The 15,055-nt window shown below is 42.3% G+C and overlaps 1 protein-coding gene across 3 annotated transcripts in view; it reads left to right on the plus strand.

The window, feature by feature from the left end:
• LNX1 (ligand of numb-protein X 1) overlaps positions 1–15,055 on the plus strand; it is a 117,786-nt gene that overhangs the window by 95,491 nt on the left and 7,240 nt on the right. For all 3 annotated transcript variants that reach the window (XM_029945716.1, XM_029945723.1, XM_029945731.1), the window contains 2 exons: positions 8,135–8,269; positions 14,598–14,775. In XM_029945716.1, coding sequence (XP_029801576.1) covers positions 8,135–8,269; positions 14,598–14,775 — 313 coding nt within the window. The remainder of the gene's footprint in view (positions 1–8,134; positions 8,270–14,597; positions 14,776–15,055) is intronic.

The following is a 15,055-nucleotide window of genomic DNA, read 5'->3' on the forward strand; positions in this document are numbered from 1 at the left end:
CTCTCTCTCTCTCTCTCTCTCTCTCTCTCTCTCTCTCTCTCTCTCTTTCTCTCCCTCCCTTCCTCCCTCTCCCTCCCTTCCTCCCTCTCCCTCCCTTCCTCCCTCTCCCTCCCTTCCTCCCTCCCTTCCTTCCCTCCTTCCCTCTCTCCCCCTCTCTTTCCCCCTCTTCCCCCCTCTTTCCCTCTCTCTTTCCCCACCTCTCCTTCTGTCCCTTTCTCCCCTACTCATGCATGCTCTCTCTCTCAAATAGAATATTTTTTTAATTTCAAAATTATAACAAAATTATAATAGTCATACGTAATCTGGCCTTCAATTATCCTTCCAAATTAATTTCTTAAAGTAGAGGATTTCTGGTATTCTCACCCTTCCCTGGCCATGGTCAGTCATTGCCTTCTTGCTACTACTTCTCAAACATTTCAAGACCTTTTTCACCTCAAGGCTGACCTTCTTGCTCTCCCTCTAACTGGAAGAACCTTCCAAATATGTGTATAATGGCCATGCCTCATTCAGGTGTCTCTTTAGATGTCACCTCCGGGAGGTCTTCACCGACAATCCCACTTAAAATAGCTTCTCCCACCCCCAGCTCTATATCCCTTATTTAATTGGCTTTATTTCTTCCTACCAATAAGTTATTACCCATCAGCATAGTAGAGAATAGTATAATATGGTATCTCAAGCACATAGAGAAGTGCCTGGCAAGAATAGACACTCAATATTTGCTGAATAAATAAATTGAGTCAAGTTACAAAATTATAAGTATACAGAAGACAGGATTTATACGTTGATTCCATCTCCTAGAGATTTTTCACCAAACTGTTTACCAAAGAACAAACACCAAATTGACTCTTACATCCAATTTGTCCCCAGATGGAATTTCTACATTTTGTCTTCTTGAACTCAAAGGTTAGGCACCTTCTAGATGCCGAGAGGTGTGTGGTACAGTGGTAAACAGGACTGACACAGTTCCTGGCCTTCTAGAGCTTGGAATATATTCCTAGATCTCTGATCTCCAATAGAATCAAGTTAGCATTTGGCAGGTGGGTGTAGCCTGTTGTATCAATGGGTCAGAACAGAAAATAGATTGTGTTTATGAAAACATTAACCCATGGACAAGGAAGAGCCCTTTTCCTTATCATGAAGAAACTGCACTCTAAGCATGATTTTTTTTTTCTTTGAATCTAGACTTCTAAAGGATCATCAATTTTTGTGAGTATTGTGTTTGTCAACTCCCTCTGCAGGTCAGTCTGCACAGCTCATGTTCTAGATATAATCTGCCAACTACACTTGGCAATAGACAAAAGAAAAATTGTCTTACTCATGCCATTTGGAAAAATTTTGATTACATATGGCATTCTACTTTTGTAGATTAATAGCAGAAGAGGAAAAAATTTTTTCCCTGAGAAAGTAAATTTATGAAGTAAAATCTTGCCTAACAGTGGGACTTCCTAAAAGAGCCTTCTCACTTAACAAAGCCAATGTGCTTTATAAGCAGGGGGAAAGGAAAAAAATTTCTTTTAAAGGCTTGGGCAAAGCAAGTTGGAAAAGAAATGGAAAAAGTAGAGTGCTGGGAAAAGCCAGTGAAGCAATCTCAAGTGGATTTTATTTATGTGATACTTTTAACACACACCAGGCTGGGGGAATTAAACTTAATGCCCTTCAAAGATTGAGACTCAAATTACCAAGCAGTCCTTAGCTGCTTGGCCCTTGTGTATCTACTCCATGAATCACACTTGCCTTAGAAAGAAATTCCCAGACAACATGTCCTTTTGGTCATGTTCTCTCCCACAGTACCACACTTCTGCCTTGTTCTCCATTATTTCAGGGAAAAGTTATTATAGAGAAGCCACAACTGTTTTAAATTTGACCAGCTTACATATGTGGAGTCCTAACCCCCAGTTACTCAGCAGCCCCGGGTGCCAGACCCCAGGAGTGAGTCGGACTCCTCAAGGAAGAGAAATCGTAAGGAGACCGTAAGAAGTTTCTCATAGGGAGCCCTCAACTGACAAGAGCAGGACAACTTAATTTTTCTCCATCATCAGTTTTGTAATTCTTTGAGCACCATAGCTAGAAGAATTGTAGGAAAGAGGCAGCTTTGTGAAAGTGCCTGGTGTCCTACCTAAAACCAGAGAACCAAGATATACAGAGCAAAGATTGGAGACCCTAGGAGGAAAGCGAGATCTTGACCTTCCTCATCATGGCGATTCAGCATTTCTCTACCCACCAATCAGTGTGCAAATGGTTTATGCTGACAGCTGGACCTATTTCGAGATGCTCTCCTCTATCTGCAGTTCTGGAACAGTGAATTTCGATGTATTTGGGAGTTCAAATATACACAACACGTAAATGAAGAAAGTAATTATAGATTTCGAATTTGAGTATTGCTTTTGTGCCTTCTGTTCCTAGGTAACTCCCAGACTTGAGGCAAAAGCTGAAAAACAATCTGAAGCCATTTGTAGAGGTGGTGACACACAGCTTTTCATTAATACTAATTTCATAATGCACACATATGTGTGATTTTTCCCCTTTGCATGAATTCATATTTAAATGAGAAGTTATTTTATCAAGAACAATCACACACTAAGCTCTTCAGACTTTTAAAAAGAATGTGAGAGGCCTCTCGACAGAGCTAGAAAGCAAATAACGAACTGCTCGAATCGCCTACGTTTGTTCCGAATGCATGAGTCCAGCTCATGAGTCCTGCGTAACTGGAAAAGAGACAGGACTTCTGTCCCCTGGAGCCAGGGAGAACTACCAGTGAAATAAGACCTGACAGATCAACGTGCTTTGGAGATCAGCACAGCTAATACAGAATCAAAGCCCCATTTCAACAGATTTTCTTAACATGGGATTCTAATCAATTTAATATAACAGCTAAAGAACACATAGATTTAATAACCATCTTCTTGAGCTGAATTCTTAAAGTTCAGATGATTTTTATATAGGGCTCTAAATCTCATGCATTCATGGTAAAGCAGGACTTGGTAAACTGTACAGTGTTTCAGCTTTGAATTCTGTGACTGAATCTCCTACATACCTACACGCTGCAAATGTTCGGGAATCTTGGAACTTGACTGCCCTCTCTCCAACTCCATATTCCCCATGTGCATTTTTTTTTAACACCATGGGATAAAACATTAACCATGAGAGTAACTTCTAGGTACCATCAAAGAAATGATGTTTGAGGCAAAGGATTTGGGCCATTTGGCCAACTCGGCAATCAGAAGCCACTAGAACTCAAGAACTGAATTTTTATTTTGACCTTGTTGCTGACTTGTGTGACCCTGGGTACATCAGACTGTCTTTAATATCTTAGCACTTCAAAGAGATGCTTCTGGGAGCCTAAGGATGAATACAGAGCTAGAGTCAAGAGGGAAAACAGACCAAATTGCTGTCTCAAATGTCTTTTCCTACGTTGGACAAATCCTAAGGTTCCATTTCACCGCTTTCCCTCAAAGCTCCTTAATGTTGGTTTTCCCTGGTCGGACTCCTGCTCTTTGCTCACTAAAATAGCTGCAGCCTCCCTAGTAGAAGATATTCTTGAAATCCTTTAAAATTGTGGGGCACCTGAGTGACCCAGTCAGTTAAGCATCTGACTCTTGATTTTGGCTCAGGTCATGATCTTGTGGTTTCATAGAATGGAGCCCTGCATCCAGCTCCGTGCCAATGGTGAAGAGCCTGTTTGGGATTCTCTGGTTCCTTCTCTCTCTGCCCCTCCCTACTTGCACGTGTGCTCTCTCTCCCTCTCCCCCCGAAATAAATACATGTTAAAAAAGGTGTCAAGGTCTAGGCTAGGTGCTAGTTAATGTTTCAGTGGTGAACAAATCAGTGCACACCAGTGTGTTCACCAAGCTTCTTTTATAGAAACTATCCACTTATGGTGCACATTAACTTGTCCTGGACTTCTATTTCTGGAACCCCTGACTTTTTGCTCAATTCTGTATTTTTCTCAGAATTTCCTTGCTCCCTGGAAGGGAGGATTAGGGCAAGGACCTTGTTTCTGTACCTCATTGTGTAGTGTGGTGCCAGGTCAACAAATGACTGATGACATTGGTATTTTTCTAGCATCTCAAGTGTGAACTCTCTTCTGATGCCTCCTGTTGTCTGTATTGCCACGTAGGCTTGGTGTGCCATTCATGATCTCAGAGCTAGGCTTCATTGATGTAACGTGTCCCTTAGTGAGGACATCTTTTAATTAATCATCTCTTTTAGCTAATCAGTAATCTTTTAATTAGTAATAATGAAGTCAGACATCTATGGAGTTCTTGGCTTCGTGGAGCACAGAGATAATCGCCTCTGCATATATGACAGGACACAGTGGGAACCCCGTCATGGAGGTCGTGGGTGCCTCTGGTCCATCGGCAAAAAGACTACTGTGTATTAAATCTTCCATGTTCAATTCTGTAGACACACAACCCACTAAGCTTTGTTAGAGTGAGTCCAGACTTCATCAAGCTTTTGAGATGACTTGAAAACATGATATATGAAAGACACTAGAAATACTTGACCTGGAAGGGAAAAGAGCCAAGAGAAAACAGTGAACCTTATCTTCAAATAAGGTTGTCACATGGAAATTGACTCTGGGCTGCCCGAGAGGGCATCACTGGAGCCCATGTGTAAGCAAGAAAATGGTACATTTAGCTCAGCCTCAGGACAAACTTCCTAATTAGCACCAAGTATGGCATAAGCAGCCTTGGGACACAGTGAGATCACTGTCATCAGAGGCACTGGAGCATGAGCTGGGTGACCACATAGCAAGGATTTTGTGGGGGAATTGAAGTATGGGTTACAGAGAAAATGTTGGATTAGATGCTGCCTGACATCTCTTCCGTATTTGGGACTTCTTAATTATGTGGGGCCAGTGTTCCACAATTTCCCAAGGCCCTGTGAGCACTGGATAGATGAACTGACCGTGATACTTGAGCAATTGGTGGAAGGGAGGCTAAGAGGGCGTAACCCCAAACGGTATCAAGAGAACCATCCCCACAACTCTACATTGAAAATCAAACCTAGACTGCCTCACTCTGGGATCCTTGAAAAACAAACTGGTGGGGAATGTAGACACAGGATGAATTATTTTTAAAGAAATGCTCATTGAAATCTTTGTTGATGGAACACTAAGTAGAGGCAAGCTCACGGTCTTCTAGATGCAACTGTGACTCTCCCTCGTCTCTGTAACAAGGGCTCTTCCTCAACACGGCATCCAGCTGCTGTGAGGCTGGCGCCAGCACCAACACATTAGCCTTGTTTCCACCTTACAACTTCAAACACTGGGAGAGAAAGCGGGTCCAGTAGTCTCCCCGAGAACAATTTGTAAGGTGGCTGGTGAGAGCCACAGATCCAGCCTTGCGGAGAATTTATCTCCAAGTAAACTGATACCAGGCTCATTTATTGGAGGCTTGCTCCTGCCGGGCAACTTAATACTGAAGTCGACATTTGAAAATCCCATGAGAAATTTGTATTTGAAAATGTGAATCACACAGCTCTTGCAGACTGCTCCTTGGCATTTTGAATTTTGCCTGGCAAGTTGATTTGATATGGAAGTCTCAGATTTTCTCCATTCCTGGGAGATGCTTAGTTAGCACGCATGACCACTCCTGGTCCGAAGTGAACGTGAAGTGATGTGCAGGCCAAAGACAAACTCCCTGCTGAACTCCTTCAAAACACTGGACTTTCCCTGAAGATAAAGAGCAAATTTGGGCCCAGCTGTTAGAGTTTCAACTTGAGTGTTTGCCACGTATCACTAGGAATTTTTGCTTCAGAAAGTTCCTAGCGATAACCTCATTAGGAGAAGTGAGGCTTACAGGATAAAGAAATATTATTACAAAATACTCTTCCAAGAGTTGAATTTAGTTGGCTAATACTAGAGTTCTTCATGTCAGCTTGCTGCATTATCGTTTCCTGAGCTTGTTAGTTTTTGTTCTGATGCAAGCTTTATGCGTGATGAGAAACACCAAGGAATTCAAGAGAGGCAGGGAACAGAGGAAGGTGTATAAATACTGATTACGTAAACCAGCAAAAGTGATGACTGGGCTTTATGGGAAGGAGAATGAATGAAGGACTTGAACTTGCTTTTTGGGCCTGTTCAGTAGGATTTTTGTGATTTATTTGAGATGAATCAACTCAACTGGCCCACCATTTACCTTGATGTTTACCATAGCCGCTCATAATGCACTTTAGCAGCTGGGTTTTTTTATTTTTACTTCTTTATGTTTTTTATTTATTTTTGAGAGACAGAGACAGCACGAGCAGGGGAGGGTCAGAGACAGAGGGAGACACAGAATCCAAAGCAGGCTCCAGGTTCTGAGCTAGCTGTCAGCACAGAGCCCAATGTGGGGCTTGAACCCACGAATCATGAGATCATGACCTGAGCTGAATCAGACACTCAACTGACTGAGCCACCCAGGAGCCCCAGCAGCTGTTTTTAAAAGTTCATGTGATGTACAGCTACCCAGTTGATGATCCCTAAGTTTCAAGAGAACCCTGAGAAAAAATGTTTATTAATACAAGGATGCATTTGTAGCAACGTGGATGGACCTCAAGGGAGTCATGCTAAGTGAAATAAGTCAGGTAGAGAAGGACAGATACCATATGTTGTCACTCATAAGTGGAACAGGAGAAACTTAACAGAGGACCATGGGGGAGGGGAAGGGGGAAAATAGTTGGGGAAAGGGAGGGAGGCAAACCATTAGAGACTTTTGAATACTGAGAACAAACTGAGGGCTGGTGGGGGAGGGGGAGAGGGGAAGGAGGGTGATGGTCATGGAGGGGGGTGCTTGTGGGGATGAGCACTGGGTATTGTATGGAAACCAACTTGACAATAAACTATGATAAAAATAATAATACAAGGATGCAACACGAAGGTCAGTGTTGGACAACTGTGGGGGTCTGATTTCATCAGTGGGGTTCTGATTACTTTTCCATGGTCTGACAGCCATACCCATAAAGGGAGAAGGCAGGCAGGCAGTGTCCATCTCTGCTGTGGTGAAGAGAGTCAAGGGATGAGATGAAGAGAGGAACCCCAAAAACATACTCGTCTTTCTCCTCCTTGTGCCCAAACCTAGTCTTTCTGGAGATCTTTCTAATCACTTGTGAGCCATCAGGGAGCTTTGTTTATCTACACGGCACAAGGCTAATTAACCTCTTGTCTGTCTGTCCCATGGCTCTGGAGCCTCCCTGGTCAGCAGTTTGGGAATAATGATGAATGCTCTCATATCTCCTCAGATATTAAATTCATCTGTGGCAGAAATCCAATTTATAGATTTACGGTGTGGAATAGACTCTCCCGTTAGCAACATATTTGCTATCTGGAATGCTCTGTGCAAGCCTTGATGTTTAGAGCAGAGAGGAATAGTTGTCAGAATTAGCGAAAGCCACATAAAAGATAAAGGCTCACGGTAAAGGCCTTTAAGCGGGTTGTAGTTGAACTCTTAAGTCACTCCTGTATTTCTAAAGTGTTCCTCCTTTCCTGTGCCCAACTGTTTGATGCTTTAGCTGCAGGATTTCTCCTCTTACAGTGGTGGTATTGATGCCACCAGCTCTGTTCTTTTTCTGTCCTGCTTATCTTTGGTCTAGGTTTTAGACAGGGCTATGACTTCACACCGCATATGGAAAGCCCTTCGGACGTGGCTTGTGTGCATCGCTTAAAAATAATGTTTGATGATGTCTTTTCAAAAAGTGTTGGATAAATCAAACTTTCCCTAGTTTCTTCCTTGAAGTTGATTTCATTACCTGGTTTAAAGATAAAAGAGGGGTGCCTGGGTGGCTCAGTCGGTTGAGCATCCAACTCCTGATTTCATCTCAGGTCATGCTCCCAGGGTTGTGGGATTGAGCCCCACATCGGGTTCCATGCTGAGTGTGGAGCCTGCTTAACATTCTCTCCTTCCCTCCCTCCCTCACTCTGCCTCTCTCCCTCATTTCTCTCTCTCTCTTAAATGAAAATTATTTTTAAAAATAATGAAGTGAGTCTCATGTTCTTGCCAAATTACAAAATGGGCACTGCCATGAGAAACACTAGAAACCATTTTTTTTTTCCAAAAAAAAGGTAGAGTAAAATTTGCATCTTGGTAAGCCTCTGGCGCCCCGTGCTTTGGCTGGAAGCCCTGAGAGGGGCTAATGTCTGTGTCTTCTTACCCAGGCCAGTGAGAGGCGCGTCCACCTCATCGTGTCCCGCCAGGTTCATCCACAGAGTCCGGACATCTTCCAGGAAGCCGGCTGGAGCAGCAGCGGCAGCCAGTCCCCGGGGCCGGGGGACAGGAGCACTGCTCCCAAGGTGAGCCCCAGCCACGCTATGTCCACCCCTCCTGTAGGAAGCTACTTCTTGGGAAGGCTGAGCACTCTAATGTTTCTAAGTGGACTCTCTGGATTTCATCACTTAAACACTGTTTGACTTGTCTTGTAAAACAAACAGCCCAAGGTCCCACCATCAAGACCCAGTGAGATAACAGGTGTCTCCCATCCAAACAAGAGAGAAGAAGGTGCAGGAGGGTTTTGAAACCTGATCTTACAAACTTCTTATGGGGCCCTAATTTCTAGTCTAAGCCAAAGAGATGTCATGTTTTGTCCAACAGTCACTCTGCTTATGGACCATTTTCCATTCATTTTGAAATGAAACAAGATGTGCTTGGTTTTTGGTTTTTGAAGTTCCCAATCTGCCTGAAAATTAAAATAACAATCCCGCTGCTGATTTTAGTATGTTCATTTTTTCAGAAGAGCCGGGAAGATAATATATGCACTTGAAGTTCATGTAACATTCGGGAGTAGTGGGGAATGGGGCAAATAAGAAAGCATATGCCCGATGGCACGGCATTTAAAGTCAGAAAAAAATGTAAGGCGATGTGAATGAGGCAGAATGCATCTCCGGGCTAGATGTGTCCTCCAGGCCAGCAGTTTGCTGCTTCTCTTTCATGTGGTGACCCAGCCCAGTCTGTACACCCGTCTCTGTCTTCTGGCAGCCAGTGCTGTCACCTCTCCACTTGGGTGGTATCTAAGGCAACACAAGCCTTGCCAAGACCAGATTCAGAGTCCTATAGCCTTGGGCTGGCTTCCTATTGTGTCAGCAGAGTTTCTAGCCAGTTCTCCTAAATCTGATTTCATTAGATCACTTGTAATTAAAATCTACAGGTAGCCTGTCCTTCGTGCTCCTGAGATTAGGGACTGCCTGTCACAGCAATCAACATACCAGGCTGTGCTTCATTTGAAATAAGCCACAAGTCTGGGTCTTTGAGTAACCTATGCAGAAACAGTACTCAAAATCTTGACTTCTTTTATCCTTTTACTTTTTTTTTAATGCTTATTTGTTTTTGAGAGAGAGAGAGAGAGAGAGAGAGCACAAGTGGGGGAGGAACAGAGAGAGAGAGAGAGAGAGAGATTGAGAATCTGAAGCAGGCTCCAGGCTCTGAGCGGTCAGCACAGAGCCTGATACGGGGCTTGAACCCACGAACTATGAGATCATGACCTGAGCTTAAGTCAGACCCTTAACCGACTGAGCCACCCAGGCACCCCTCAAAATCATGACTTCTCATTATACTGCCTACAAGACCACACCCTCCTCCCCTTTCCCCAGCCAGCCAGCCGTGTCCTATACATCCATAAATTCCAGGATGTTTTTACAATAAGCAATCTAGACAGACCAGGTACCTCCTGCTAACACATTTTATGGATTAGGACTCCTTCGTATCTTTTTACTAGTAAATACGATGAGTGTGTTTAAATTAAACTAATAGTATCTACTAATGGAAAGCTAGTTTATTAGCTTAATTAGTTAAGGTTTTAATCTAATTAAGTTGGATTAACCAGACCATATTGTATTTTAGTTCATTAAACTACTAAGAATGAGGCTTCTACCCGCACTGCTGATCAAAGTTTTGCTGCAATCTGTGTCATGTATTTAATTCCTGGAAAATATACAGAACAAACTGGCCTAGTGGAAATTACAATATTTTCATTTTAATTTATAGATCTGTCTGCCTTTTGAGATGAGATGTGCACGGCGTGCACACACATGCACACACACGCGCACGCACACACACACAAGGCCTATTTAAAACAAAACTAAGACAGGCATGGCTCTTCGATGATTTAGTTTTCTATGATCCTACTAAACTCTGTTTTTTCTAGGAAACTCCATGGCTTTTTGAAAGTAGGAGCTTAAATGTGAGAAATCTCAAAGAAGGCAAAACCAAGACTTGGGGGACAGAAATATCTGTAACCAATTGAAAAGCAAAGAGAGAGAGGCATCCGATGTGGGCATGCGGCTGCCTGTGTGGGAGAGGACCAGAGAGAAATCACAGAGGGACTTCAGCAGTAGCGGAGCGAGTATTTCCTATGCTGGGTGGAAAGGCCATGGGAGATCCTTATGTTCCTCCTTATACTTTTATATTTTTAAGTCTCAACTGTTTTATTTTAAAAATAAAAATATTCTATACAGTGTGTTTATCGCTGAGTGATAAGTCGGCTAGTGTTCCTGAGGGTTTTTTTAGCCAGCTTGAACTAGTTTGTACCAAATTATGTTTTTGAACATCAGGGAACATCCTGCAGTCTCTGAAGTAGGGAAGGGGTTTGGGAGGAAACACCGAAGGAAAAGATCTCTGTTGTATCCTTCTCCCCAATCGGGATTAGGCGACTCTGGGTGTGAAGGGTTCATGATGGTACTTGGTTTTTCCATTGCTAACGTGGGTCTCTCCCTCTGGTGGGGAAGGCAGATGGCTTCCTATTTGGGGTGGCCCAGTCATTTGTGTTGAGCCAATAGGTGCTTGAAACATCTTCTTGTTCAGTACCGCTGTTGGGTAAGCACTGATCGAACGTGGAGGAAGGCGCTGCTCTCCAGGAACTCATACTAAAAGCATAAATAACCTATCTCTGCAGCCAGGAGAACATAGTTTCCAGCATTCAGATCTTACATGTCATGTCTTTTATTTGACAGAATTGGATTTGAGTTCTCTAGTCAATGAGATAAACCTTCCCTGGAAAAATTGGGTAACTGATTCTTTCATGTGTTTTTCTGCCAGGTACCTGAAAATTAATAGGTTAATTTTTTTTCATCACATGTTAAAATATTACTTCTAGAAGCAGAGCAGCGTGGTGGGGAGAGCATGGATTTAGTCAGATCTCTTGGGTGTCAGTTCCCAGTTTCCCCGGCCAGCTGTGTTTCATTGATCAGAACTGTTTTAAGGTGGAATCTCAGTTTTTCTGCCCAGACCCTTTTAAGTAGATAACAAACACTATTTGTTTCATTACTACCTAGAAAGGCAATTATTTTGAATCTTCTGGGAAAATATTGTAAATATTGATAAAACTCAGTATTGGCAGAATTGTGGGAAATCCGCATTTTCACAAGGTATTGGTGAGATTATAGATGATGGAACTGTTTCGTATGTATCAAAATGTAAAATGCTCTGGCTTTTTGATTTAGCAGTTGTGCTTTTAGGATATTAGCCTAACGAAATATTTACACAAGTGCACAAGATATGTGTCTAAGGATGTTCACAGTGACACTGTTTAATTTTGCAAGAGACTTATAAACAACCAAAATAGTCATCAATGGGGGATATGACATATACACGTGATGAAGTACTAGGAACCTGTTCAAAAATGCAGTGTGTGTGTGTGTGTGTGTGTGTGTGTGTGTGTGTGCACGTCATATATGTTTAAAACAATTTTTAATGTTCATTTATTTTTGAAAGAGAGAAAGCGTGAGAGGGAAGGGGCAGAGAGAGAGAGAGACACAGAATTTGAAGCAGGCTCCAGGCTCTGAGCTAGCTGTCAGCACAGAGCCCAATGCAGGGTCCGAACTCATGAACTGTGAGATCATGACCTCAACTGAAGTCAGACGCCCAACCGACTGAGCCACCTAGGTGCCCCTGTATCTACATATATTTTTAGTGTGAAAAGATGTCTTTGTTTTCCAGAGCATTCCATACCGTGTTTTAGACATCACCTTGAGAGATTGATCCACTATCCCTAAGCATTACTGACTTCCATGTGGAAATAATGGAGGAAAGGCCTTATTTGTGAGCTTTAGGAGTAAATGCTCTCTGACTATCCCCAGGAAGCAGCTGAAGAAACAGAGCAGCCAGTAGGAGTGTCTAGGTTTAGAACTTTGCTGAGTTGGAGCATGTCAGAACTGTCTGCATTGCCAAGCAGGGCTCTTTTGAGAGACATGTGTGATTAAAGGCAGGGACATCCTGGATCTAATTGCTTTGTGGAAGAGAAAAGTCACGTACGGAGAACAGACCTTGAGAGCACCTCCAAATCTCCTCTGGAATGCTAGAGCCACTGTGTTCATACTGTTACTTACCTGTTTTAGTTTGAAACTTTGCCCTGAAGAAGGTCCCATTTCAGTTTTACAACCCACTTCTGATAACCAGCCTCCTCAAGGTTCTGGGGGTTTATAGAAACACACAACCCAGACCTTATAAGTACTGATTGTAACAAATACCTTTCCAGAATAATTTGCAATCCCTGTTTTAGTATTCTGCCACTTACCAAAAACAATTTGTGTCAACTGTAATTTATCGTCTATCTACTCAGCAAACACATAGTTACCATCTCGAATATGCCAAATGCTACATTCAGTGCTAGGGATACAGTAACAGGCCAATACTGGATACAATAAGGCTATTAAAACAGGTGTGGGTAATTTTATACCATAGAAAATTCTGAGATAATAAATACAAAAAAAACTAAGCTTCTCTTCATAATGAAGCATTAAAAATGGACTCGTGAATGCTGGCGATAGTTCTATATGATATTAACTACGAACTTTACAGAAGTTTAATTACAATTAAGTTGATCTGTTGAACAGATATATTATTCCCAGGGTTCAGAAAATGGAAAGTATACATGAAGGAGCCCTCACTTGTGTCCGATCTGTCCAGTTCCCCCTCCATGCCCATAAAACCAATTTGTTTCGAGAGTTTCTTCATGAATGTGCAAATATTAATGCAAATTCTCATTCCTACCCCCTTCTAAACAAAAGGTAGTATACTCACATTTTCTTTTGTACCCTGATATTTTTTTAACCAGCTGTGTTTTCTAATTTTCTTTCTTTAGATACAACTAAATTCTGTTTTGAGCCATAGACTTCTCTAAGGTCTGATCAAGTATTATAAATATTTATTTGCAGTGCACACTCCCACCTAGTCCCCTAAGTCATTACACAAGCAGGGAAGAGGATACATTTTCAGAAAAGTATATGTTGAGGGGAGGCAACTGCGTGGCTCAGTCAGTTGAGCTTCTGACTTTGGCTAAGGTCATGATCTTATGGTTCATGAGTTCGAGCCCTGCATCGGGCTCTGGGCTGACAACTCAGAGCCTAGAACTGCTTTGGATTCTGTGTCTCCCTTTCTCCCTACCCCTTCCCTGCTAACACTCTGTCTGTTTCTCTCTCCCAAAAATAAACATTAAAATTTTTCTTAAAAAGGAAAAGTATATGTTGATATGTATTCATTGGTATACAGTGCCCTTGGCCAGCTCTTACTGTTTCAAGGTAACACTGCATGCAGCTTTGAATGGTTTTAGTCTAGAGTTGTTGAATCAAAATCACAGTTCTCTTAATTTGCTTTTCAAAAGTTGGTCCTCAGTTAATGCTATAGAGTTTGAATGCTATGTTTTTACATAATAAAACCCAAGGGTAGATCCGCATATTATTTAGAGACACATGAAGAGTGAAGATGCTAAATGGGGAGAACCTGTTAGTCGTTGAGTGGTGGATCTACGAAACCCGTTATTTTTTTCCTTAAGGAGTTCTAGAATTGACTTCCTATACCTAAATTAAACTAAGACTATTTAGCAAGACTATGGTTATTTTTTTCAATAAATTTTTTATCTTTTAATTTAATTTAAATCCAAATTAGCTAACCTACAGTGTAATAATGATTTCAGGAGCAGAACCGGTGATTCATCACTTATGTAACAGCCAGTGCACTTCCAACAAGTGCCCTCCTTAATGCCCATCACACATTTAGCCCATCCCCTATCTACCCCCCCTCCAGCAGCCCTCAGTTTGTTCTATGCATTTAAGAGTCTCTTATGGTTTGCCTACCTCTGTGTTTTTATATTGCTTTTGCTTCCCTTCCCTTAAGTTCATCTGTTTTGTTTCTTAAACTCCACATGTGAGTAAAATCATATGATACATGTCTTTCTCTCACTGACTTATTTCACTTAGCCTAATATACTCTAGTTCCATCCACGTCGTTGCAAATACTTTTTTTAATTTAGAAAAAAATTCCTGATACTCATGAATGACCGGAGGTTTAGGAAATACTCCCTGCTCTCAGGGATGAATGAATCACTTAGAAAATTTGGGATGCAGTTCCCTTTGTGTGCTTAATCTTTCTACAATGGTCTCCAACCTGTTCCTATTTTTTTTTTTTTGTCCATTTCCATATAAACTTTCTCTGAATAAGCCCATAGAAGTGGGGATAATGTAACTCTGTTCACGGTGTGGAGGCAAAGTGAGGGTTGTCTGTGCGTCTCTCTCTGTGAGACCAAAGACCACTGTGCTGTATTTACCTGATTCGGGTAGCTTTTGTATGTAGGGAATGCAAACCCACTTGTGAGCAGATACGCCATGTTTGTCTGTCTGTCTGTGCCCTCAGCCCCTGCCTCCTCTGGTCACTTGCCACGAGAAGGTGGTAAGTGTCCGAAAAGAGCCCAGCGAGTCTCTCGGCATGACCGTCGCCGGGGGAGCGTCACACAGGGAGTGGGATTTGCCCATCTACGTCATCAGCGTGGAGCCCGGAGGAGTCATAAGCAGAGATGGAAGAATAAAAACAGGTAAGAAGAGACTAAAGGTACTGGGTCAGCAAAGTGTTAAAATGAATGAGCAACTTGCTGGGTTAGGTAACTGCTTCCAGAATTAACAAGAGAATGAGCCGCTGATCTGCTCTGGACCTCTCCCATTGATCATGACTGGATTGAGTTTAGTTGCTGGACTGGGTTTCTCCCCACCTAGTTCATGTGGGTTGATGTGGGCCACTTGGCTTGCTAATGAAGTGAGCACCGCAAAATATGCCAAGAAGTAATGGAGAACTTCTACAGTTATGAGCAAGTGGCC

Source organism: Suricata suricatta, chromosome 1 (genome assembly GCF_006229205.1).
Source record: "Suricata suricatta isolate VVHF042 chromosome 1, meerkat_22Aug2017_6uvM2_HiC, whole genome shotgun sequence".
NCBI lineage: Eukaryota > Metazoa > Chordata > Mammalia > Carnivora > Herpestidae > Suricata > Suricata suricatta.